General features: G+C 36.7%; 1 protein-coding gene across 11 annotated transcripts in view; it reads left to right on the top strand.

Moving 5' to 3' along the window:
* The window catches only part of LRCH1 (leucine rich repeats and calponin homology domain containing 1), a 135,180-nt gene extending 109,027 nt beyond the window's left edge, over positions 1 to 26,153 (top strand). For 8 of the 11 annotated variants that reach the window (XR_008235011.1, XR_008235012.1, XR_008235016.1 and 5 more), the window contains 4 exons: positions 2,925 to 3,062; positions 4,949 to 5,026; positions 13,473 to 13,730; positions 23,503 to 23,616. Coding sequence is in view for 3 of the 11 variants with exons in the window: in XM_052786105.1 (XP_052642065.1) it covers positions 2,925 to 3,062; positions 4,949 to 5,026; positions 23,503 to 23,616 (330 nt within the window). In the remaining 8 variants the exon portion in view is untranslated. Of the gene's footprint in view, positions 1 to 2,924; positions 3,063 to 4,948; positions 5,027 to 13,472; positions 13,731 to 23,502 lie in introns of all 11 variants that reach the window. The other 3 variants (XM_052786105.1, XM_052786106.1, XM_052786107.1) reach the window with 1 other exon arrangement.
* The last annotated feature ends 259 nt before the right edge of the window (positions 26,154 to 26,412 follow it).

The following is a 26,412-nucleotide window of genomic DNA, read 5'->3' on the forward strand; positions in this document are numbered from 1 at the left end:
TCACCTGTTTTAAGTCTGGATTAATCTTACTTTGTCTTGTTGAATTTTTGAACAGAACAGATCTTGTTGAAGGTTCAGCGTAGTTGATTGAGTGTAGTATATTACCAATTCTAAACTTGGATGATGCCAAAGGGACGAGATGCAGGAATCGGATGAGACAGACTTATTGATAATGGAGAAGAATATGGAAGTAGCAGGAATAAACTGCACTAGGATGTAGTTCTTCTGAGCATAGTCTAGTCAGCAGCATCAATGCAGTTTTTTACCTTTCTTTTAAGAGTTACCACATGTAGCAAGTCCCCAAGTAATTGTTCCTAAAAATAATGTCCTCAATGTTCCTGCCTTGTGCATTAGTTCAGTTAATCCTCACAGTGAAAAGTAGAACAAGGTTGTTCACCGTGTCAGGCAGGATCATGGAGACTTAATAAGGTTCTCTTTACACTATATTACTGTTAGGAGGTATTACCAGTAATACTGGTTTAATGTGTTATTGACCTTCAGCTCCATGCACTATCCTTTGCCCTCACCCTGAAGCATTGTGTCCTGAAATGAAAGTTCTGTTGTCTCTTGTGAGAAGTTTGATTACGAGTTAAGGAGCGGTGTCAGAAGCAAGAAGATTGGCCCTGTTTGGAAGTGAGATTTTTCAAATTAATAAAGTTTACGCTAGTATATTTTGCTTTTGAATTGTTTCATGGCATGTTAGAATTTAGTGGAACTCCACAGAACCTGCAGCCTTAAACAAGTTGGGCACTAAACAAGAAGGAACAACTATTACAGTACTCAGATTCCTTATTTAGAAATCTAAATGCACAGTTACTTTTAGCTCAACCGCTTCACCTGAGCCGCATGTTATGAGAACATTGGTGTTTCTTCTATACGTTCCCCCCTTGTCTTTAGAATGGGGTGTTTTTACAGAAATTTTTCCATTTCATAAAAGTTTTTCCTTCAGACACATAAATATTTTTCCTCCATTTGATTTTGTAGACATCCACAGTCACTTCAGACAGTTGTCATCTCCAGAGTGATTTGCCACTTACACTTTAGCAACAGAGCCTAGCAAGAAATACTGGTTGATTTTTGTCAATCAAAGGGTAAACATGCAATAGTTTTGTCATGCTAAGTGGAACAAATTGTCCGCTACTATAGCATGGATTATTTTTTAAAAAGAGAGCAGTTCTTCCATGGTAACAAAATTGAAGGAGAATTGATCCACTTCTTGAAGTCTTCATTTTTAATTAAATCTAGCCTCAAACCATGAACTCCAAAAGGAAATGGCATTGAAGTAGTGTTGTAGGTGTGCTCTGCTTATAAAAAAAAATGCACCCTGATCTATACTGAATAGTGTCCCAACAGGCAAATCAGTGTTCTGAAGGAATTTTTAATTTCTTAATTTATACAAACCTGTTTGTAACAGATTTGGAAAGAAAGTCTCAAAATGTACTCTTTCTGTGCATGTATGACAACAAAAATATTGTCTAAGTTATGAATTAATCCAAGGTGAAAACAAAACGTTGTATTAGTGCACATGATGCACTCCCCATTTGGCACTTGTGAGACCGTACATGTGGGTACTTGAGTAGTGTGTCCAGTAAAAGAAAAAACTGGGAAAATATAATGAAAACCCAGAGTGAGTTCAGTGGAGGCTACTTTATGGTGAGGGCACCCAAACAAAGGATGTATGAGGAAGAAGTTAAGAGCTGGATTTCTTTAGCTTGGAGAAGAGAGTGCTGAGAATATCATAGGACTGTCCTCCGCTGCCTGAAGGGTAGTAACAGAGAAGATAAAGTCAGGCTTTTCAAAGATGCACAGTGAAAGAATGAGACGTAGTGGCAAAAACTGCAGAGATGGAAATTTCAAGTAGCTATAAGGAGTTCTTTGTAATAAGGGTGGTGAAACACTGAACAAGGTTGCCTGGAGATGTTGTGGGATCTCCTTCCTTGCAGATATCCAGAACTTAACTAACCAAGGCTCGGCTCTCACTTCAAATTTGTTAGACCAGGTGACCTTCAGAAATCCCTTCCAATCTACACTCTCCTTTAATTCTAAAGAGAGTAATCTATTTTCATCTAAAACACCCAGCTTAGATAGAGGTAATGTATTAATAGAGAGTAATGACATTAAGGAGGTTCAACTAGGAATAAGAAATACCTATTTTAAGATAATGGAAGTAATTGTCTCTGAGAGTTAAACTAAGAGTTATCTCAATGTACTGTTGGAATGTTTTCAAGATTGGAGCGCAATTTAAGAAACTCATTATATGTGACAAACTTATTGTAGGTTGTTTTTTTCTGGAAAATTCTCAAATATATTCAAAGTATTTTATTTTGCAATCTCAAATTCTTTTCGGTGAGACTTCAGTTTTACTTCACAAGTATCAAAAAATTCTCTTTTAAATCTGAATGTTTTGCCTTGCCCTACCTGTCTTTCTGATCACTTTAATGCTTCGTAAGTAATTTAGGCTACAAGGGAAAGATTGCCTTTACTCTCTGCTTGTACAGTGATTAACACAATGTAGTTCCGATTCAAAGTGCTGATGATAAAGAAAATTTGAGTTGGATAAATAGAAGACTTGGGGGAATGGTGAAAGGATGGAGCTGCATGTAGAGCAATCACATGGCTAACTGCATGCATATGTGGTTTTATATGTATATATAAAAATAAATGCATGTTGTGACAGCAGCATTTGAAGTGTCGACTTCTTTTAAAGGAGTTTACGTAATTTAGTGACCAACATAGGGTAGAGGAGGTTGGTTTTCAGTTTTTAAAGAATTAGTTATATAAAGGAAGTGAGTTTCTTGGTAAACCAAAACTCCAAAACTGGCTATGTGTCTTACAGCATAGGAGAAGTTGAGCATATATATTCCCTTTCCCCCCCGCCTTCATCCATTTCTATATTAAAGTGTGCATGTGTTCTTCATTTGCAGAACATTGAAACAAGACTAAAGATTTGTTTGCCCGAAGACTTGGGGTCTGCTCTGATGGATGGTGTAGTTCTCTGCCATTTAGTAAATCACGTTCGTCCTCGGTCTGTAGGAAGTATTCATGTACCTTCACCAGCAGTAGTAAGTTGGATGTTTCTTGTTGCATTGGGGTGAGGGGGAGGAATGTTTGAAAAATTACTGGTTTATTGCCAAATGATATTTGGTTACATAGAACAGGTTGCTGTTCAATGAATGTTCTTTGCTATTAGGGGCAACATTTACATTATTACAAATTCAAATGTTCATTTTTTTAATATATTTTATATACATATAGTGTTTGTATATTTATATACACACACATCTATAACTGAGTAAAATTATCCTGCCTCTCTGATCTAGCAACAGATCAGATTTTTTTTATAATGGCCTTTTTGTTCAGTACAGTATGAAATTCTATGATTACAAGATTTTGTTCTAGGAGACCCTTTTTAAAGGAATATTAGCCCCTTGTTTGTTGATTGAAAAAAATCTGAGGTTAACTTTAGCAATGTCTGGCTTAGCAGATGTCATGTTACTAAAGCACTTACAGCACTTTTTAGCATATTCTTCCTATTGGGTTAACTGTACAAATTATTCCTTTTACCTGCAGACAGAATGGAATAGGATTTAATATTGGCTTGCCAAACCTAAGGACCTGAAGATTTCAGGACATAAAATCAATGTAATCTGTGTGGCTGTGCATTTCTTGAAATGTAATTTTCTTAGTGTTTTCTCTGTTTATTTGATGTCTTTTGCTTGGACAGATCATTGTTCCAGATTTCTGATACCAGTTCTGATACCAGTCTGGTTCTGAAGAGGTTTTGTATGGTTTTAGACTGTCTGCCCCCCACTTTTTTTTTTTTTTTGAATGTACATGTTGGTAAAAATTTGCCATCTACAGCCTGATACTCAGTTCTGAAAATAGCGTGTGGATTTCAGAGGCAATCTATAAGAACATCCAAGAAGACAGTTGTTAAGACACTTTCTCAGATGGTCTAGTAGAGTTTCTTTTGCTGTTGCTTGATTTTTAAATTACTTCTGTCTTTGGTAAAAATATGACATTGTCAAGGTATGCAAACTTGAATTTCTGGGGCAAAAACTTAAGTTTTGTTGCTGTTTTTTTGTGGAGGAGTGCTGATGGTATTGTTGGGGGTTTTTGGAGGTTTTTTTAAGATAAAAATCTTCTGGTGTTTTCTATAACAAAAAGAAAATATTTTAAATCCATTTTTATTTTGTTTCAACTTCATATTGATGACGTTCTCTTGCTTAAAACAGCCTGCAAATTACTTTAGCCTAGAAAATTAGTCTTTGAAATCCCTGCTGCTATAGTGAATTCTTGGTTTAAGTGGATATTCAGGAACTACCATTGTTTCACATCTTGAATTGAGAAAGTAAAATAGTGAGTTGATTTTGGTTTTTTTTAGTAACGTGGTATTTCTGTAAGTATTTGGTGAATAGTCCTGAGTAAGACAAATTGTGGAAGTATTTGAAATTCTACAGTAATAGGAAATTTCTTCTTCAGAGACAATTAAAATTGTGTATAGTTACTATACATTTGCGAGTACATAAAAAATTTAAAAAGTAAGAGCCTGTTAATTACAGTTAAGTCTGTTCTCCATGATGTGTGTTGATTTTCTGGACAGCAAGTAAACTGATGAAGGATTTCAATGTCGTCTATCACAAATCGTTGTAAGAGGCAGGTTTTAGAACCTCACAAGCTGGATGTGAATAAGTAGAGATCTAAATGTGCTGGTGACTTTCATAACTAAGTAAAAGCACATGGCATCCACAACTTACGTATTCAGATTGTATTTGTAGGCGTGACGTTTTTAGAGTAGTAGAAAAAAAAGTTGAGCAGAGTTTTATGCATTGTTTTCAGGAGAAATATGGAAATGGTGCATCAGTACAAAAATAATGCAATAGGTGAATTGACTGAATTAATGTTTTTGACTTCTTTTGTCACAAACTATTTTTTCTTGGTTTTACAGCCTAAACTTAGTATGGCCAAATGCAGGAGAAACGTGGAGAACTTTCTGGATGCATGTAGAAAACTGGGGATACCAGAGGTAATTTAATTAAGTCTGTCATTTCTAAATGATCAAAAATGCAAAACACATGAATTACTTTAAAGCTGAGGGATAACTTTATGAACTACAGTTTTTCAGCAATTAAGACATATAATTTAAAAAATTGATCTAAATAATGTGATTTAATACTACTTTAGTGAATTTAAGTGGCTCATGTCATAGCACTTAAAAATTGCAACTTTTGTCTTAAATCAGTAATTCAGTATTATCCCCAATATCTCCTTATCTTTGCCATGGAAAATAAATAACGAACATGGTAATCAGGTAATATGTAATTAGAAAACAGTTTGCTAATTTTTTTCATTATACAACATAACTGCATTTTTACCTAGTGCTTTTAGAATATGGACTTCATTCTTTTTAATTATTGATTTTCCTTTTTTTACAATATTAAGCATTATTCTGTGCATTGTAAAAGTGACTAACACCACACTCATCTCTTGTACCGAAAAACTTCTGCAGTGATATGAAGAAAACCATTGTCTCTGTGTTAAGTATGGAAAGTACGTATGAGTAAGGTTCTATAATGTAGATGTGTTTCAGAAGCTGGAAATAGGGAAATTGCAGTGCTTGATGTTTTCTGCTTTTCATTTAAGAATGGCAGCGTTCATCATGTAATTTATTCTCATATTAATAAGGAAAAATATCTTTAATGTAATGAATTCTGGAGTTGCACTGGGAATATTTCAAAGACTCCCTTATGGTCTAGAAGTACCTATTAAGAAAAAGTTAATTTCAAATGCATGACTTTCAAAAGAAGGTAAAAGTGTTGTACAAGGTCTTTTTAATCTGAAAACGTGAAAATTGCATGATGTATTTTCACTGTTGCCTACATATGACAGTATAATGAAGACTGAGTTCTTTTTAGTCTATGTGTTTCAAGAATGCTGAAACAAAAGGATATTTTGTGTGTATCTCCCCCCCCACCCCCTTGGGGAGCAGATGGTAATGCAAAGATTTGACATTGGGAAAGAATTCCAGTTTGAATTCTTTATATTTTCGCTATGTTTTAGCACTTGATTTGGAGGACAACAAAAGTAACGGATCATTTTTGCTATTTGTAGGAATTTTGAGGGGGAGACTTTATTTCACAGCTCCAATGAATGGTTCTTCATAAATTTAATTTGATAATTCAGTGTAATGGTGTCGTGGTTTAACCCCAGCCAGCAACTAAACACCACGCAGCCGCTCACTCACTCCCCCCCACCCAGTGGGATGGGGGAGAAAATCAGGAAAAGAAGCAAAACCCGTGGGTTGAGATAAGAACGGTTTAATAGAACAGAAAAAGAAGAAACTAATAATGATAATGATAACACTAATAAAATGACAACAGAAATAATGAAAGGATTGGAATGTACAAATGATGCGCAGTGCAATTGCTCACCACCCGCCGACCGACATCCCGCCAGTCCCCGAGCGGCGAATCCCTGCCCCCACTTCCCTGTTCCTATACTAGATGGGACGTCACATGGTATGGAATACCCCGTTGGCCAGTTTGGGTCAGGTGCCCTGGCTGTGTCCTGTGCCAACTTCTTGTGCCCCTCCAGCTTTCTCACTGGCTGGGCATGAGAAGCTGAAAAATCCTTGACATTAGTCTAAACACTACTGAGCAACAACTGAAAACATCAGTGTTATCAACATTCTTCACATACTGAACTCAAAACACAGCACTGTGCCAGCTACTAGGAAGACAGTTAACTCTATCCCAGCTGAAACCAGGACAAATGGGCTGGGTCTCTAAGTTGTAATGGATTATTTAGTTCTTGTAATTATGTAATTTATTAAGTTAGAATGATTTCATATTAAAGGGAAAATTTCAAAGATGATCAAAATCTCAGTGCTGTGGGCTTGTAGACGTGGAGTGTTTGATAAGCTGCCCCAAAATTCATTGTCTTCTGATGCATCATAAATCATTCAGTGAATTAGAATACAAGTCAGGTTTTTTCTGGATATAGCCTGTTGGGAAAGAAAAGGCCAAGAACTGTTTTCATTGTTGTCAAGAGATCTTTCAGAAATGGAAAAAGAACAGAAATATTTACAAAGATCCTTGTAGTGCCATATTATAGATGGGTAAGCTAAGCCTTTACCCCGAGTTTTTTATTTTGGATTTCTATACGTACGCTTTCTGGAAAAATGCCTTTTTCTTTTCTGTGAATAGACATTTTTATATATTTATTACCCCTCCTCTTTAATGATTCCATTGAAATTAGTGTAGAATTTTTTAGGATTTTTTTTTTTTTTATTAAAGTACATTTGTTGTAGAGTTGCACAGAGCCTTAAACACAAGGCCAGATCTTACCAATCTGGTTTATAAACTAACCATCCTTATGAATCGAAATAAGCATTAACTTCTCTTGAGAGGAAAAACTCATTCACTTAAACATTAAATGAGCAGCTTGCAATTGTAAATTTACGATACATTTTCAGTACTCTGAGGATATTCTTTTTGAATAGCTGTTGGTAATTTGCAAATGTATATGTTTGCTATATATTGTGAAAATCCATCGTGTTGTGGAACTAGCTGGTAGGTGATGGAACTCTGCTGTGTGTTGGAGGGACATGTGTTAGGAATACCAAGTTGTATGATAGCAAGTATGACAGTCAGCTGCATACTTGTCAGCTACAAATGGTGTGTTTAACGCCGCTTCGGGTTGATGAGTTGCACATTGCCTAACTATCTCTGGACAAACCAGTAAAATGAATGCAGTGAATTATTTCCTTTTTTTAAAACAAGCATCTGATGGGAAAGTGATAGGTTCCACTTATGGATCCTAATACCCACAGGTATTAGGCTTTTCTGTGATACTTAAGTCCATGTTTAGTTCCTGAGAATTAACTTGAAATTCTGCTTCATGGGTTTTGTTTAAGGATTTTAAATTGTCATAGTTCCTGTTGGTTTGTTTTCAGTTATTTATGGAATGGAATAGAGTACATGCTATTTCCTGAACTCCACAGGTTTAGAATAATATCCTGCCAAATCATGTAAAATGAAAACAAGAAAATAGCTAAGTAATTACTGTGTTGTGCTGATGTGCATGGTCTCTTACTTCTGTGGCTTTCAGCATTCAGTTCTTGGGTCAAAATTGCTTTCCCCAGAATGATCCTGGAAAACTTCATCCAAGTGTAGAAAAATGCAATTGGCATCCATATCCAAATGTGTCATAATAAGTAGCAGGAGTTGGCATCTTTACCAAAGAATCACAAATACAAAATTGGAGAACATGAGCATCTCTTTATAAGGACCCGGTATGTAGGTGATTCTGAAAGCCATTACCTGCCAGATGAGAATTTCAGTACAATGGGTGACTTCTTGAAATCACTTTCTGCTAATGGCTTTATGATGCTCCGGATCATATGCAGAAGAGATGTTTTAAGCTTATGGTTCTGACCCTTTAGTAAGAAGCTAAATAGCAAGGTTCTTACTGCACTGGTAGGCTATCAGAAGTGTGAGAATCATAGGACAATCAAATTGTGTCCAGTTTTGTCACTAACTTTTCCTGTAGAACCTTATCAGAGATCTTTGTAAATGATCATTTTTTGAGACAAAACAAAATTTTTGTTTGATGTGAGAAAGGGATGGTGGCAGGTAACCATCTGAAAGCCTGAAGATTCAGACAATGTCTGCCATGCCCCTCAGGAGGTATATGACAGAAAAGGTACAATCTTTGTCACTTAGAAAAGTACAAAAGACGACTTTTATTTTACACTGTCAACTAAAAACTGTCAAATTGCCTAATCTCCTCTGTAATAGCAACAGAATGACAAACACTCCTACTTTTTGGCTGATGCAGATTGAAGAAGCAAGTGGCGGTAGATGTGTGATGAGGAGGGGGTGCCTGTCCTGCTGCATTTTTCAGAATGACTTGCAGGACTTGGATGGTGCCATTCGCTGGAGTAGACTGTCAAAGTCACACGAACCCGCTACCGACACCACCTGTAATGCTTGCCCGGTACACCTATATTGCAATCACCCTCTCACACTCTCTAGGTTTAAAAAATAAAGCTATTTTTTTGATTTATTTCTCTTTCTGTTTAAGTGTGGCCCCCAAAGCATCAAATGTACCAGTTCAAATGCCGTTTCACTCTTCTTAGTGACATCTCATCCCAGAGGTATTAAAAATATCAGGAGAGTCTGAATTATTATCACATGAGTAATGTATGTAAAGTTACGGAAGTATTTTGGTTTCAGCTGCTCTTTCATAAAACCAGTAACAATATATATAAATAAAGTCAAAAATATTCATATACATTTATTCAACTTGTCATTTGCCATATTAGAATCAGTATTCATACTAGTGGCAACGAACTAGACTTTCCCATGCTAACCTGCAAATCGGTAACTTAAAGCTTTAGCTTTTATTCTTGGTAGCTATTATTCTTGGTGATCCATATTACTGAGCATTTTTTCTTATGCATTTTCAGTAACATTAACAAATATTCCTGTCAAAAGGAAAAAATAACTGGTTTGTGGTGGGCTGAATGATACTTTATTACAAGTGAAATTTAGACCAAAACACAGCTGTAAATGCAATATGTTATCTGAAAGGCAAAAGTTACAAGTTTTGGTCTGCATTTCTTCTAGTTCTCAGTTATGAACAAATATGGCATATCAGTAGTAGGACCTTCTAAGCATTTTGTTAAAAAAGAAATTGAACAAAGTATTTTCAATGTTTGTGAACCAAAATGCAGAAGTTAGCTTTTTACAAAGACACAAATTAATTTTTATGATGTGCAACTTACACTAATGTAGTATCTTAGCAGTTTAGGCACTTGAGCATCTTTTAGCGCTTTATGGGGCCTCTTCAAGTCGGAGAAATTAGGTAGAGTTATTTTTAAAAAAAGGAAAAGACTTTCCCCACATACACAGACACATGTTGTCAATCTTCATATAGCTTGAAAAAAAGATAGACTTAAGTTATCATGATTGATACTAGAATGGTAATTTCTGTTGATAAAAGGTAGTGATAAAATGAAATCTTTCACAGCCAGTTGTTACAGTGGGTTTATTGAGCTTTTGTGTTCCAGCATGTCAGTAGTGGTGCAGCAGGATTTAGTGGGACAAGTTAATTCTTGGATGGGAATGAGAGACTTCTGCCATGTCTCTCAAATTTTCAGTCAGCTACTTGGTGTACACGTACTGAACAGAAAGGAGTGTGATGGTAAGAAATGGCTTTTTGGATCTCAAGTCATCATATGAAGATTCAGATTACAAAAGGCTTACCTGTGCCCCTTCCTGTGAATTTCGAGTCCTGCGAACAGGAGCTATTACTGCGGCTCACCTCCTTCTCTGAAAACTAGGTCCGCTATGTTGCAACGTAAGCCAGAATTATTCTAAAAATCAATATGATTTGTGTTACTGTAGGAATTGCTAATTAAGTAAAACAAATAGGAAAAAACCAGGAGGCTTTTGTATGTTAAAACTGGCAGAACAAAGTAGAAGAAGCAACCAAGCAGAGTGTCAAGTGTTTTATCTTCTATCCACCTATTTGTTGTTCAACTGGTAATCATGTTTCTCAGTTTAATGCAAGGTATATTTTCATTACCACTTATGCTTGTTTTCTGATCAGTTCACGTAATCAGTTACTTCTCCATAGTTTCATCATGAGACATCCATGAAGTTGCAGTAAATTTTCTCAGGTACGACTCCTTTCTCCACCCTTTTGCTCTGGGCTCGGTAATGTATGCTATTTGGCCTACAGTATGGAGTTAAGGGGTTCAGGACGCTGTCAGAGTACTGAAAGCATAATTTTGAGGTCCCTTTCCTTTGTGTTTTGAGTGTAGTGCATATGCACTACAGACTTCATTCCTTAATGCACTTCTGCAAGCTTACTCTTGCCTTTTGTTTTTTACCAGAGTCAAAACCTGAGGAGGTTTGTTTTGAAATGCTCTCTGTTTTTCACAGTCACTGCAGGAGCACGTAGAATGAGGGCGGTTTGTGCACACAAACAGCTTTTGTCGTTCCACTTCTGTCTTACTGTGTTTATTCTGCATGCATGATTTTGGCAGCCGTATGATTTCATCGTGTAGCTTCATAGACGTAAGAAGTCAGTCCATAAATGTAATGATTAAGTATATGTATATTTTTAGTATCATTTCAGTCTCCTAAATGAGAAGGGCAGTACTTGCGATGGATGGGTGGGTGGGTGGTTGTCTGACTTTCGGTGGGGGTCATGTACTTTTTCACTATTTCATGATGTCATGTTGTAGTTTGGTATTTCCATTTCACAGCATCTGTAAAATTCTGGTAACTTAAGTGGAAATACGCTCTCCATTACTAAAAAGCTGTATTTTTTTTTTTTTAATCTAGAGTTACATTACAGAAGTTTAAAATACATACAGTATAAACATTTTACTTAATAAGGTGTGACTGTAATACCAAATTATCCATTGTTACAGAACACACAAAAATAAGCGAGAATGATCTTACATTTCTCAGGCTTCCCCAAGTTTCACTGTTTCACTAAAGCACAGCATGGCAGTTCCCATAGGAAGTGTCTTCTGCATGTGTTGGCTGATTTTGTATGCTTTGGCTTCTCCTGTGTACTGCTTAATATGTTAATCTCTGGTTAGCAAGTTCTTCAGTCTCTGTAAAAATTCAACCTATTACCAGCTCTCATTCTCTAACTCTGAAATGACTTCCTTTTCCATTTGACTGCAGTAGGGACTGTTGGGGGTGGTTTTGGACAAAAACTGGGAAAAAAAAAAAGTCCTTTTTTAAAGTTCTGTTAGATTTGTTATATAAATTTAAGTTCAATGTGTCTTAGATATTTGGTTTGGGGATATATTTGCAACAAGTAGGAATTGAGTCTTGTATGCCATCTTAAAATTAATCCAGCATTTGCTGGGTTTATTGGTGTCTGGTGAAAGTGCAATCTATTACATAGTCGATAGTCATGAGTAGTTTGTTTGCCCTAAAACTAGTTTCTCTGGTAAGCAGCTTGTGGATGTAGATGTTCTCAAATACAGTACTAGTCCCATCCCATTTTCAAACAAGATGGGCATGTTTTTTTCAGTCTGTGAGTTTTCATCCTTTAGAAAAAGCCAAATACAATTGCATTGAAGTTTATGATCGCACTAGAATTTTGAGTTGAAAAAATTCTGAAAAATGAGTGTAAAAATAGCAGTGTTGTTGCTAGGCAGGGTGGTTTTCCCCGCTCTATGTATCTGCTGGCCTAAGTAACAAAATTAAAATTTTGCAGCTTTTAACTCCTGTTAAAGCTAGAACGAGTCATGGTAAGCAAAAATGAAAAAAAGAAAAAAAAAAAGTGTCACATTTTTCTTTGTGTATGAATGACAGTTCTGACTTGCAGTTTCACTAGTCACTTTTCAGGATAGAATGTTCTTTTAAATATTTTAAAGTTTAATTTATTGCCAAGTAGACCTTGAAATGTTGCACTAACAGAGAGCAGACATCTGAACTTCCACGTCTTCGTTTATTGGGTGTACTGTCAGTTGATTAAGCAAGTGAGACTGAAAAGCTACTAAAGAAACATAGTGTTCCTCTGAAACAGGGGATCTCTTTCTTACTTCATATAATTTTATTCAGTAAGTATTCACGGTCTTTGTTGATAGTAAGGCCTCATTTGCAATGTACAATGGTATATCGTAGATTGCGTTTTGAAAGTACTAGTTGTTGCTTGGTTTGATTTTAATGTTAAATATTGTGTGTGCATATTGATATTATTATTACATACTACACTTCATTTTGTATAGCTAGTCTAGAGTAAATTACTACATGAAGTCGTTGCTACTTTCCAAAAAAAGTATGGGAGTCTGACCTGCTAATAACTTAAAATGCTACCTAAGGAATTTAGTGTCAAATTCGTTGGTTTAGAAACGTTACTAAAATTAAGTACAGTTAGTGCTACACTGACTTTTTCAGTTTCCATCCCAGGGTATCATTTAAGATGATATTTGAATACCAAGTTTTAGATTATTATGTCAGAGAACTCTGCATACTTCTAACAATTTCTTTAAGTACTTTTTCTTGAGACTTCATATTGCTGCTGCTTGTGCTTTTAACAGCTTTCTAACCCACTGTTTGCTATTATGTAAGTTAGCTTTTACAACTGGTTCCATTTAAGCATTTGAATAAGGCCCAGATAGACAAAGGTGTGCAGATCTCATTGGAATAAGTGGATCACATGCACCTCCTCACCCTTGTGAATCTGGGCATAATTTTGGAAGTATTTGAAGGCCTGAGGTCATCTATCTTAACGTTCTGATATTATATGACAGCTTCAGTATTTAGAGGAAATAAAAGAAAGCTGGGATGTCTAGTGACTAAGGCAATACTAGGAAGAAACTATTCCTACATGTTTATGCTAGAATATTGTGATAATTTATTTATCAATATCTTTCTATTTTTGTATTTTTAATTTTATGCACTGTTTTTTTCTGTTCTAATGGCTGCCCTTCGGGATAGGCTGACCTCTGCTCTCCGTATGACATCCTGCAGTCGGATATTCGTCACATTCGAAAGACTGTTGACACTCTGCTCGCCCTCGGGGAGAAAACCCCACAATCAACTTCTACCTTTCGCTCCTGGGATCTAATAGGCTTTTGTCTTTTCCACATACTTTTTATAGTCTTGATGTATATAACTTATCACTGGAATGTGCTAACAGCATAACCTGTTCGCATGTGCACACAAACTTTCTGCTTTGTCTCTGACAAATTACAGGTACTTAATTTCCTTCCTTTGTCTTACAAACTTCTCCCTTTCCCTCGCTTCCCTTCCTTGTAATTTCTTTATTAATCTCTTGAAATAGGGGAGAGAGGGAGTAGCATCTTGAAGGCAAGTCCCATCTCTTCTCTCCCCTCCAGCTCTAGTTTAAGAACTTATGTACCTCTTTATTTATAGTTTGTTTTCTTTTATGTTGCCTAGACTACACACTAAATGTGTTAAAAGCAGTGAAGCTACTCTTTGCCCGCTTTTGGGTGTAGGCTAGATGTGTATCACAAGCTAAACAGAACTGAGCCTCTTACTTTTTGTGAAAATCCAAGAATGCTGCAGATACTGAAGCAACTGAGGTGGCACCTCAACAGATGATAGTATTTTCGGAGTTGGTGCCAATTATCTCAACATACGTTGTAATAAGAGCACTTAGAGAACTATCTTTCAAATTACTTGTTATTTTTTAATCCTTTAGATTAACAAGAGTACTGTAACTTTAAAGATTGTTGGTCATCTCTACTGTTCCGATTAAATTCCATACTGGAGTAGTTATGTTTTCCTACGTATATTTTGTTTTCCTCCAGATTCCATAGAATAATCTTTTTCTTCTGTCTGACAAAGCAGTGTTGAACTGCTTTTAAACACTTTGCTGTGTTAAACCCCAAAGATGACTGTAAATTAGTAGTGGGTATGAGCAACCCATAATACGCAAGGAACTTTAGAATGTTTTGGGAGGAAGATCGTGGGGTACAGTGTGCTACAATAAGACAGTTTGAGAATAAGCTGTTAGATTCCTGTATCTGCCATTCTTACGTGTGACGTCAAGCGAGTCACGTCACTATCTTGTCTCTGTTTCATCACCTGTGAAAATACAGGTAATGTTTGTTTGTTTGTGTAACCAATGTAACAAAGATAATGTAGCTAGGAAAACAGATCATCTGGGAAGACTCGAGATTTTCCATCCTAGGAGGTTTTAAAGAATAGGTTAGGCAAACATTAGCCAGGAGGCGTTTTGGGATGTTTGAACTCTGCCTATGGTTAGAGTGCTGGACTCATGACCTCCATTTCCCTTCCAGTTCTGTGTTCTGTTCATCTGTTGTAAAACTTGGATAAGACAATTTTTGTTTGTTTGTTTTACTCCTTATCAACATGAAATATATAAATGAAAATTGACTGAAAAATAGAAAACCTTGAATACAAACCTATGCTGACATTGCAGTATTGGCCTAGATGCTGCTGACTAAATTTGTAATTCAGTCTCAGGCTAGCTACCCAAAGGACCTCAGTTTCGTGTCAGTGAAATAAATACATTCATTTCTCACTGCCTAGTATATAAAAAAATCACCTATAGGCTTTTAGAGGATAACTAGCATAAGACCTTGTATGTTACTGAGTATTCTGGCCATATGGTTATGATTTAGTGCTACACTATAAATATCCCCATTCCACAGATACTTGTAAAATTGTATTAAAAAACTTCTAAATGCAGTTCTATTCCTGGTTTCCATGGCTTAAATATATACATACATATATAAAAAGGATGAAATGTATAATCAGATAAATATTTTAAGAAGGGAAAATTAATTTCAGATGATGGATAAATCAAGGGTTTTTTAAAGGGTTTAGTGTCTGGCAGCTTCCAGTGCATACATAGAACTCCTCTATTGTAAGGAGTGTCTTTCTGTGACCAGGCATGAGTTTAGTGAGTGCTTCTAGGTTCTTCATACTTGAGGAAAAGGTACTAGTTATTTGGGTGTGTAGCTCCAGACTTGTGCCCTCATCCTGCACAGGCCTGTCTTTTAACTGTGTGCCTAGTTTCAGTGATTCCAGCACCGGACACTTGCTTACTCAGTCTCAGAGCTTGACATTTAAGCTTCCACTTTCAGCAGATCTTTGTCTTGATTTTGGTTGTCTTGGTTTAATGATATTGCTTTTCTAGTGAAACTGAGAAAGTGACATAAAGCTTGAATCGGTTCAGAATCTATTAATTGTATGATTCTTTATAGTCCAGTGTTGGTATTTGAGACAAAAGTGACGTCTTCTCTAGGGCTGGGATTTTTTTTACTCCTGCTCCCGTAAGTGGTAAACAGGTCTCTTGTCAATGCTTTGTGTTGTGTACTTCTCTCATATAGTACCGATCTACATGTATGAGTGTATTTTAACATTTTTTGAAATTAGAAAATCAGGTGGTGAAAGTCGATGCTACCATCTTATAGTACACATCTGTCTCATTGTCTAATATTACATCTGATTCTCCACTGTATCCAGTAGCTTTGGGAGGGAGGTAAGAGAAGTAGTAGATCAATGTGTTTTGCATTTCCAGCATGCAGAAATGGAAGGTCATGTCTTCAGTGGTTTTGAGTGTTTTATCAGACTAGACACTGGGTTAGAAACTGAATTACTGTTGTGCCAATGTTGGCCAACTGGACATACCCCAGTCATAATGATATGTAAGTCTCAAACTTGTCCAAAGTTTTAACTTTGCATAGTCTTACCATGCAGAGTTGTCTTTTAGTTACTTAGAGTACATTTTCTCACTGTCCTCAACTATGACAATATACAGTAATTAAAAGTGTAACATTACAAGCACTTTCTTACAGTTCTGGAGTTGAAGCCATCTTGAACCAGACTGTGAAAAATGAACATACTTGCTTCATGACAAGCACAGCCTTACTACCATACATGAAGCTTATCCGGTTTGGTATTTTTTTGGTTGTTATTGATAACACTTCCAAATATACATAAATCTTACAGGGACAGGAATAGTAAAATACACCCTTGCATTTCTCTAAGTGTGAATGTAGTAATGTTTCTCAAAATATATTTCAAACCTAATGCAAATGTGAAAAATACCTGTCTGCCCATCCCTGAAGCCCATAGTTCTGCCTCTAAAAGGGGAGGTGGAAACTAAAACATATATGTAGCTCATTAATCTACTCTGATGGGTTCTTTGCTAAATTCAGAGTCCTGTTTCTGCGTTGCTGTTCCTGTGGCTTTAGTACTTGGGAAACCAACAGTTCAGCTGACTGCTGGCTCTTCACCTTTGAGGAGATCCCGATATTGAGACATTCAGTTATATGCAACTGGTACTTACTGCTCGCAGCCAGTCACAGGATTAAGTTGATGACCTTGGGTTTAAAAACGATGTGCATTGTAGTTCACCCACATATTCATTGATAACATGAATTATATTTACTCCCCCATTTCTTTGCCCATTCAGTTTTTTCCCATTCCAATGGTCGTCAGAGATTTTCAAACTGTTTTTTCAAACTTCATAAATTGGTCTACTCCAATCTGTGCTGTGCCCATCATACTGATTTCTCTTTTATCCCATGGAGGTCATCTCATCCATACAGCAAGAAAGTAATAAATACAAATTGTAGTGGATATACATGCCGGTAAAATGTGTTTGCACTGGATTACAAGTGGCATTTTGATGTGAGGATTTGGCTTTCTTTTGCCTTGAGCCAGAAAAGAGATAAATATTTTCAAGTGCAGTGTCATAGTCCTTCAAATGCCCCTTTCTTGTATATTAACGAGCTTTTGCAGCTGAAAGCTGTATATGGATCCCTTTGTGTTCCTAATAAGTTTTCTGAAAGTTACACTTAATATGAACAGGGATTGAATTAGACCTGAGCAAATACTCAGTCCAGTTTTCTACTCCATATACATTACTAAGTTTCCAAATTACTGCCACATAATTGTTTTTCACAGAAAGAAATATTCTTAGCATTTTACTCCTGTTACAAAAAAAGGAAATCAGTCGTATATGCAGGTTTAGAAAACATGGTAGAGCAGGTTTTGTGAACCTTTGCTATTTCCTTCCTTTCTAGCACATAAGCTGCATTATGCAGAAAGAGCAGTATAAAAATACTTTAAGGCAATGACCCATTCTACTTTGATGATACAAACCACTCTCATTCCTTCACTTTACCTCTCGGAATTTAATGTATAAGGTTATGGTATAATCAATACTTCCCCTGTAAGTATGCATTTTCTCTTACTGTTTCACTGTTTCATGTGTGTCTGTCTTTACGAAGTTTTTTGTTCCCTGCAGTTTCAGGTCACCATTTTCTTAGCATGTTAGAATGAAACTGTGAGGCATTTTGGCAAAATAAGTGATCTACTTTTAAAATTTTATGGCTCAAGGCCAGAATTTGTAAAAGGGTCCGAAGTCCACCACCTGCAAGTACAGTTTTGTAAATATTTGCAACTTATTACATGTTCAGAAGATGCACATAGTTAGACATCTTAACTGGCTATAACTCCAAATACAGAATTGCAGCTGCAGTATTGAAGGGCTAGCGGTTTTTTTGCTTTGTCAAATCTGGTCATAAGTGTATACCTCAAAAAACATACTAACCTTTCCATTAGAAATTAAAAGAAAAAAATTATGAAATATACCTATAGCCTGAATTACTGTGCCTTTTTTATCTTCTTTTCTTTTGTACTTCAAATGGTAACTTCAGGGCATTTGGACACATACAGACATCAACAGTAATAGTGGATAAGGAAAATATATGTAAAAAGATGTAATTTCAAATTGCCTTAGGTATGTGAAAAAGTAAATACTTACTATAGTTTTTTCAACTCTTTAAATTTCAAGATTTTGTGTAGTTGACATAAGCTTGCTTAAATGAAAGGCCCTGATGTTTCTTTTAATGACTTTCCATTTCAGAGTAGCTGGCTCCAACATTAAATGATGGGCATTACATGGACTTAGTTTTTTAATTTGTCCTTGGAGAAACTACATATTCCAGTATTTCATTGTTTTATGAATATTTAATTTTTTCCCTGTAGATCTGAAATCTCATGTTCTACAAATACAAGGGAGAAAGGCTCTTGCCAAATTGTAGAATTCCGTTTCTGTGTAATTTTGCTAACAAATACAGTTGGGCCCTGCTGTTACCATGATGCGGTCATTTCGCTACTTGCCCATATGATATAATGGCAACAATTACTTTTTTAAGTACTTGCTGTATCTGAATTGCCAAGCTGCTTGCCCTAGCATAAACCAATTCAAACAGTTGTCGTGACTTTGAAGTTACCTGACGTCAAAGAAAATAGCTATGTATGTGTAGCATGTCACGTATCCTTGTGGGATGATTGTCCTTGTGTATTCCTGGTTTTCTTCTACACCATCTAAATCAGACCTTTTGTTCCAGGATTAGAAACTTGCTCCAGCAAGCACATGCACACGTGTACACCTGTTGTACTGTCTTTTTGTGTGGCTTAGTGACTCAGCCTCCTGGTTCCTACCTCCTTTTTGTGCTTTTTTTTTTTTTGTTCCCTGTCAAAGAGGAGTTTGTTCTTTTGCTTCATGATGAGTTTGAAAACATCTTTATCCATTCAAAATGGCTGTGTGTCTGTAGAAAGTGGTTTGCTTGCAACAAGTAATTAAGTTCCTCTGTGTTCTTAGGGAGAAAAAAAATACATTGAAGATGTAGATCTTCATTTTTGTAGTAGGTAGAGAAGAGAGATATTCGTGCTGCTGTGAGTGGAGTGGCAGCCCTTCCCTCCAAAGTTGTTTTTAAAGATTTTTGGGCTGGTCTTGAGAAAGAGTAGCCAGTTCTTCTGCCTTTCTGGGGTTTGTTCAGTGATGGTTTCAACAGGCGTATTTTTAGAGATGATTCATACTACTATATTGATGCGTTATGGCTTTGACGCTAATGTAAAAGGGACAGAAATCTTCTCAAAGGTGGGGAGAAGTGGGTGAGGTTGAGTTTCTGCAAAGTCACGCGCAAGTTCTTCTCTTGGTTGGTCAGGCATATATTGTCTCAAAATGCCAGGATTTAAGAAAAGTTTTGAAATCTCGATGGCTTGCAGCTTCACAGCTCTACTGTCAGTGGTTCCCAGATAGTAGTATAGCAGGGTTAGAAAGTGAGGCAGAGCGTGGGAAACGGACCGTGCTGCAGGGCGAGCGGCTGGACGCGAGGACTGAGACACCCGGGATCTTGGCCCCAGGTAACTGCTGTTAGGGAGAAAGCCGAGCTATTGTCAGTGTGCTCTGGCTTCCATCCTTGGCAGGATTTGATTTTTCTTATTCTGAGAAGAGTTTCTATATTACTCTGAAGCTGTGATTTGAAAAGTATGTGAGGCAGGGTTGATGAAAGCCATTTACAGAGCTTTGAAGGTAGTGATTAGGGCTTAGAGAAGAGAATTGATTCGTGACGCATTAAGATGAAGTTTCTCATTTTCAGGAGATGGCAGAGGTCTCATTGTTGGTTTTGGAAAGTTCGTCGTAGCCACATGTTTAACTGCAGAATTATAAAATATTAACCATGTTCCACCTTCTGCTTAATAAGAGAAGGCTGTCAATTGTATATGTTTCAAGCACTAATGAATAATGATGTATAATATAAGTAACATGCTGTGAAAATTCTCACTCCTAGAACACAGTTGTACAGTCCTATTTTTTATAGACCTCCTTAAATAGCTTTCCTTATTTGAGTATGCATCTTGTAAGTACAGCAGGGGGAGAGAGATTGCTTTATACAAATGGGATTACTATACTGAATTTGAAAGATTTGGATAATGCATTGTCTTTAAAAGGAGAAAAATTACATTGGATGGGGTTTTTATATAAAATGGGGCATGCGCTCCTTTACGCTTCTAGTGAAAGCGTACTTAGAAACAATTGCAAAATTCCTAGCAAGAAAGCATGACAGAAGAGTTCCCCGAGTGCTATAAGGTGCCACAAAAATGGTAAGTTTAGAATTTAAGTTTTTCTAAAGGAAACATCCTTAACTGTAGCTTTTTCAGCAAATTTGGCTTCAATAGAAAAATTTAGAATATTCTCAGACATAAATGTCTGGCAAGGTAGGCTGTTCTGGGGCTGGGTTTTTGGATTCAATCCCTATCCTTCAGCCTTGTAACACCAGTCACTTAGTTTTCAGATACTGGATTCAGCAAGCATTCCCGGTTAATGCCTTTTGTCTAGCATGAAAGACCAATGAAATATTGGGATGTTGTGGGCCACCAAATCTGTGAAACAAGAGCCGCCTGTGCAAGAGCACTGGAAAGAAGTAGAAGAGAGTGGAGAGAAGAACATTTCACTTCAGATGTCTGATTTGCATTCTCAATAAGTAAGATTAATATAATTTTTTTGAAAATTATTGGAATTAGAGTATTGTAGATTTTTATATGAACTGTGTCCCAAGACATTAGATTGGCAAAATATTTTTAGTAAAAAAATCATACATTTGAAGTAGAAATATTTGGGGGTTTGTTTTGGTTTTTTTTTCCCCCCCTTTTATTTGATATCACTCTCTCTACCTTCTTTTGTGGCTATTCCAGTGCTTATCAGGTATCAGTTTAGGACTTTGCATCCTAAAAATATGTTTATATATTTCTCTGGAAAAGACACTTTTCCAGAGGAATAAAAGTTGGGGAGGACTGTCTTTTGCAGCTTGCAGGTCAGTAACTCAGAAGAACAAACAACAATGAACTGCAGAACCCAGTGTCTTAACTTAAATGACCAATTTAGGGTAGGTTTGGCATGGAAATCTGGGAACTGGAATGGCTGCAAGATGGGGATATTCCTTTGGGCTGACTGGGCAAATCGCTCCAGCAGCGACGGGCACGGTAGCAGGCAGGAACGGGAGGCAGTTGCCGCAGTGGTTTGGTCAATGGGAGTCAGAATCCACCAACTCAATGGAAGTGGAAACCCAACGTTTAGCAGATCGCCAGAATGTTGCAGCATCTTCCACGGGGAGAAATGGATGTTGTCCATCTCTTGCAGACCTGCTCAGTCAAGATCCTTGAAAATTATCTGTTTGAAATTGTTTATTGGGTCCGTGTGTGCAGAAGGAATCCACAGTATTTGTTTGGTGTTCTGGACTATAGCCATGAGTCTTAAAAAATATAATTACAAATTAAGCTTAAAAAAAAATCTTTTAAACATAAAATAATAGATATTAAAACATTTTTAAGTAGTAAATATAACATGTAAACATAAAATGTAGATAAATTACAGTTAGCAGTATCAGATGCCATGGTTGTGAATGAAGTTTGGCTCTCACTTTTTAGGTTTGGTAGTTAATAGGTAAGTTTTGCAGTTTTTCTCTCATTGAGGCTGGAGTGGGGTGTGAGGAACTTGACAAAAAATTTAAGCAGGCTGAGTGTTGGTTGTGCATAAAGGAGATACTCATTAATAAAATAAAGTCATAAGCATCAGAAGCAGCGGAGCAGCTGTTTAATAGTGGTACTTTCCTGAGCAAAGACTGGACAACAGTGGAAGCAGATAAAAGCAATTAAACATAGGTGCATAACATGATCAAAACTGTATTAATTGTTCTTGCATGTAGCAGTTCCAGTTCCATCATCCTGAATATTTTATTTAGTTTTAAGGGTTCATAGGGGTCAGGGAAGGGACTAGAGCTGAACAAGATGTGTCATGAGAAGAGAGGTTGAAGAGATTAGTGATGTTGAAATCGGAGATATAATCAATGTGAATATGCAGAAGTGTGACAAAGGACCATGAGTTGCATAGAGATAAAATCAGAGACCCTTAGTTGACATTACAGAAGCAAGAAGAATATTCAGTAGAAGACAGGCAATTAGTTAAAATATAATCTCAAAGGCATCGGTAGTTTTAGAAGCTTAAAGTTTATTGAACAGCTAAGAGATTCAATACTGAGAGTATCAAAACAACCCTCTTCCTAAAAAAATCATTATCTTGTGTCCACTGATGGTCACGTACAGATGCTTAGGGAAAGAACGGAAGGTTAGATCACATAGATGGTGCCTTTCCAAATGTAAAGCAGTCTGACATGCACAGTTTAAGGACTTAATGAGCCAGGCACTGTATCCATGTGTTTGTGTTTAATAGCGTTGTTCGGGTTTTTTTCTATCTGTGTTTTTTTGTCATCCCACTTAACGCTTCTGGCTTCCATGTCGTGGCAATGAGTCTCCCAGTTGTAATTCTGGTTTATGTGATGTAGTCTAGCCTTTCCCTTTATTTATTATAAACCTGCTGCCTGCTTTCATAATTTCATGGATTTCATTAACAGGAATACCCAGTTACATTAAGAAAAACTTCTTTTTAAAGAGAGAGCCAATCTTGACGCAAGGCTACCTCTGCACCCAAGGCTTTCTGTAACTACTCACTGGGGGGAGGGGGGTTCTCCTTACCTGTAGGAGTTACAGGATTTACTGTTTGACTGTCTTCTGGTGGAACAGCCTCTGTGGACAGCGAGTAGGTTTCACCCTGGCCACGACTGCTGTGTCCTTACGGTGAATAAAGCCGATTCCTGGCTATTTCAAAATAAGCTGCTCGTTACTCAGAACGAAACGCTTCGCCCATTGACCGCACAACATTACACAGGCTTTCTGTAAATGCTAATGGGTGGCTTTCAAGGTGCGTATCCTGGGACCAAGACCTGTCTAGAACTCTGTGGTAGAACTTTTTTTGACCGATAAAACCAGCCTTCTGTCCCCAAACTCACTCCTATGTAAGGAGGGGCGAATGCCACCTTCTCTCACTTTGCAGGTGAAAGTTCAGTGTGTAATTGCTGGCCCTCACTCTTAGTTAAGATGCTTACGTACCGTAACGGCCACAGAACAGGTTGGTTTCCGAGGCCCAGAATATTAACAGATCTTTCACTAATTCCTTGGTATAACGAGAGCAAAATCAGAGACTTTCTGTCAAAATCGTAGGGAGTTCTTTTTAATTAAAAATAGGAAACGGTTCCTGCTTGTTGGGTATGTGATCATGTAAAGCAAGGTTTTGCAGTGAGTATGAAATACTAATCTTTACTCCTTTGTTTGTCTTTTCTAGGAGAAGCTCTGCCTACCACATCACATCCTAGAAGAAAAGGGCTTGGTAAAAGTGAGCATAACAGTTCAAGCATTGCTAGATGTAACCACAGTGAAACAAGCTTTATTCACATGAAACTACTATCTCTGCTGTTACCAGCTCCACTGTGCCATCAAAGAATCAAAATCCTGCCCGTCTTTTCAAACTGCATTGAAAAAAAAAAAAACCAAACCAGTGCTCCAAGAGTATTCTTATACTTGTGATTTTAAAATCATCTTTCAGACTGTACATGTGCGTTGAACTACAAAGCAGAAACTAAACAGAAACATTTTCTAGAGCAAATGGGCGCTCCACTGCTTTTATAGCTCACTTAGTAAGTACTTTACAAAACCAGCCACCCCTCTGCCACTTAAAAATGCGTGGAGTTCACAGCTGTCTTGCAGCAAGATACCTTCGTATTATTAAACTAAGAATCACTGTAATCATCTAGGGGGGAGCGGGGAGAGTAAATCAGACTTCTACCATGTTAGGTTTTTCTGCAGTTGCTTCAGGCTATTGCCTTTTAAAAATACTCGGACGTAAAATATTTATATAAATATTATTTATTAGTGAGTTGTTATTCATCCTTTGGATGCAAAATGTAAATTAGGAAACTGTATTTTATTACTGCTTTTTTGTGGTTAAACACTTTATTTTAATATAAATATTTAGTTATTTTTTATTCCACTTGGTGTGCAGTAGCTCTAGATCTCCGTAAATTGTATTTTCTAATATGTAAGATACAAAGCAAACAAAATAGGTGCTTTTATTAAAAGAACAGCTAGCTGGAATGGCATTCTTTATTTCTTGAATTTGTGGAACATTGGTAAGAATTTGTCTGCGTTCCACTGAGTTCCCTACATTCCAGTAGCACTTTTCCTCCCACTAGACTAAATTGGCTGAACCCGAGCACACCCATTTTATTTGTATATAGATGTTTAAAAAAAAAAAAAAGGAAAGATGTAAACTTGAAAAATAAATGTGAACAAATATTTTTGATTGCTTATTTTACTATGCACAAGACATTTAACTTTTGCCACAACAAAATGAATGATGTCTATTAGGATCATGTGTCTTGAAATATAATTTTGCACTGTAACTTGATTTCTTTTAAAGACTACAGCACTACAGAACAAATAATCAAGAATAGCACAAGAACATTACTGAGAAGATTTACCAAAAGTAGCCAAAAAAATTTTAATTGTTTTCTTTTCAGTGATTCCTTTGAGAGGAGATAAAATTCTTAAAATTGCCAAAGGCAGTGTCAAAGACCTGATCTTCCAGATAGAACCTGCTGGGTACAGTGCTTCTCCTTCTAGTCTCCGTCATCTCCCACAGAATTAAGTACAATGTTCTGTAGTGAATGTTTGCAGGATCAGACCTCTAATCCCACATCAGCAATAGGAAATAAATAAGGTTCTTATCACAACTTTAAATTTCTTGAAGAGATTTTTAAAAGCATAATTTATTGTTAAAACATCACGTTTTAGATCAAAAAGTTCCAGCACAGCCACTGTCACAGTATCTGGACCATCCAGTTTTCTTTTGTAGGGAAAGCCAGTGATGGAACTTTGGCAAGCAGTTCAGGAAAGCTGCATGTGGCAAAAAGGGCGAGCTGCGAGGGGTCAGCGGTGCGCGCAAATTCGAGACACGTAACAACAGAAAAGAGGCAAGGTGGTGGGAGGACTGAATATTTAAGCAAGAGAAGGTGGAGAGAACTACTGTATAAAGACTTTTTGGAAGAATGATGCATACTTGTCACTGCTATATATCCAGGCAAAGTTACACACGTGTTCACAGACACTGCATTTAAAACCACCAGTATTCCACTAGCAGATTTTTAATGGTTAATAGAGTATTTGAATGCAGACTATGCCTTTTAATACCACAAATTGCCAATGTGCTGCTATGTATTGACAGCCATGTGTCAGGAAAGTGGACTCACAGACATTGAAACATGTAAGTATGCATGAAATATCCAGTTACTTCAACCAAAGCAAAAGCGTTTCTTTTACAGAGGGAACATTGACTTAAATTGTAATTTTGATTGGCAGCTAGCATACTGTTACCTATAAAATGTACTGTGCACTTTAACACTAAATTAAAATGTATTTTAATATTTTACAGAGCTGCACAAATACCTGTTTTGTCAAAAAGCACGAGCAATGTAAAGAAAATAAGTTTTCAAGTCAGAGTTTATCAAATTTTAAAAGCATTCAAAGATCAAGTATAAAAATAGGAATATTGATTTCTGCATCGTGAGGGATAAAATGCAGGTTTCCTGAGTATTTTTTTACAATGTATATATGGCACCATGAAGCTTTGTAATTATTATTTTGACAAATCTTGTTTTTTCATAATTAAAATTCTGTTTTTCTCCCAATAGTGTCTTTCAGTATTTGCTTGAAGTTGGCTGTAAATAAATAGCTCTAAATATTTTGTAATACAGCTTTTTTATGCAGTCTTAACCTGTACAGCTAAAGAGAGAATCTTCATGAATCTTTGTACACTATTTATATGTGCAATAAAACCTGCATGGCAAATCTCTAATACCCTAAGCAGTGAACATAATGTATATAGAAAATCTTTACTGTAGTTACAATTAAACTATATTATTTGTAGAAACCCTGCAATGACTGCCCCTGTGACTGACAGTTGCTTGTAAAAGAGGTGGTGTTTGGAGAGCTTAATTAACACTGGGAATGATGGATCAGGGTTTGGGGGTGGAGATGATGATGATGTGACACAAATAAAGGAATTGTGCAGCTAAACTAGGAATAGGATCCAGCTGGTAACCATCAGGTTGTCATGTTGGTGTCAGTTCCCTGCTTTGCCCTTCTCCTGTCTCTGCAGAAACAGGGTAGTAGGGACTCCTGGTTGTAGGTCACAGTG

Source organism: Harpia harpyja, chromosome 4, assembly GCF_026419915.1.
Source record: "Harpia harpyja isolate bHarHar1 chromosome 4, bHarHar1 primary haplotype, whole genome shotgun sequence".
In the NCBI taxonomy this organism is placed as follows: Eukaryota; Metazoa; Chordata; class Aves; order Accipitriformes; family Accipitridae; genus Harpia; species Harpia harpyja.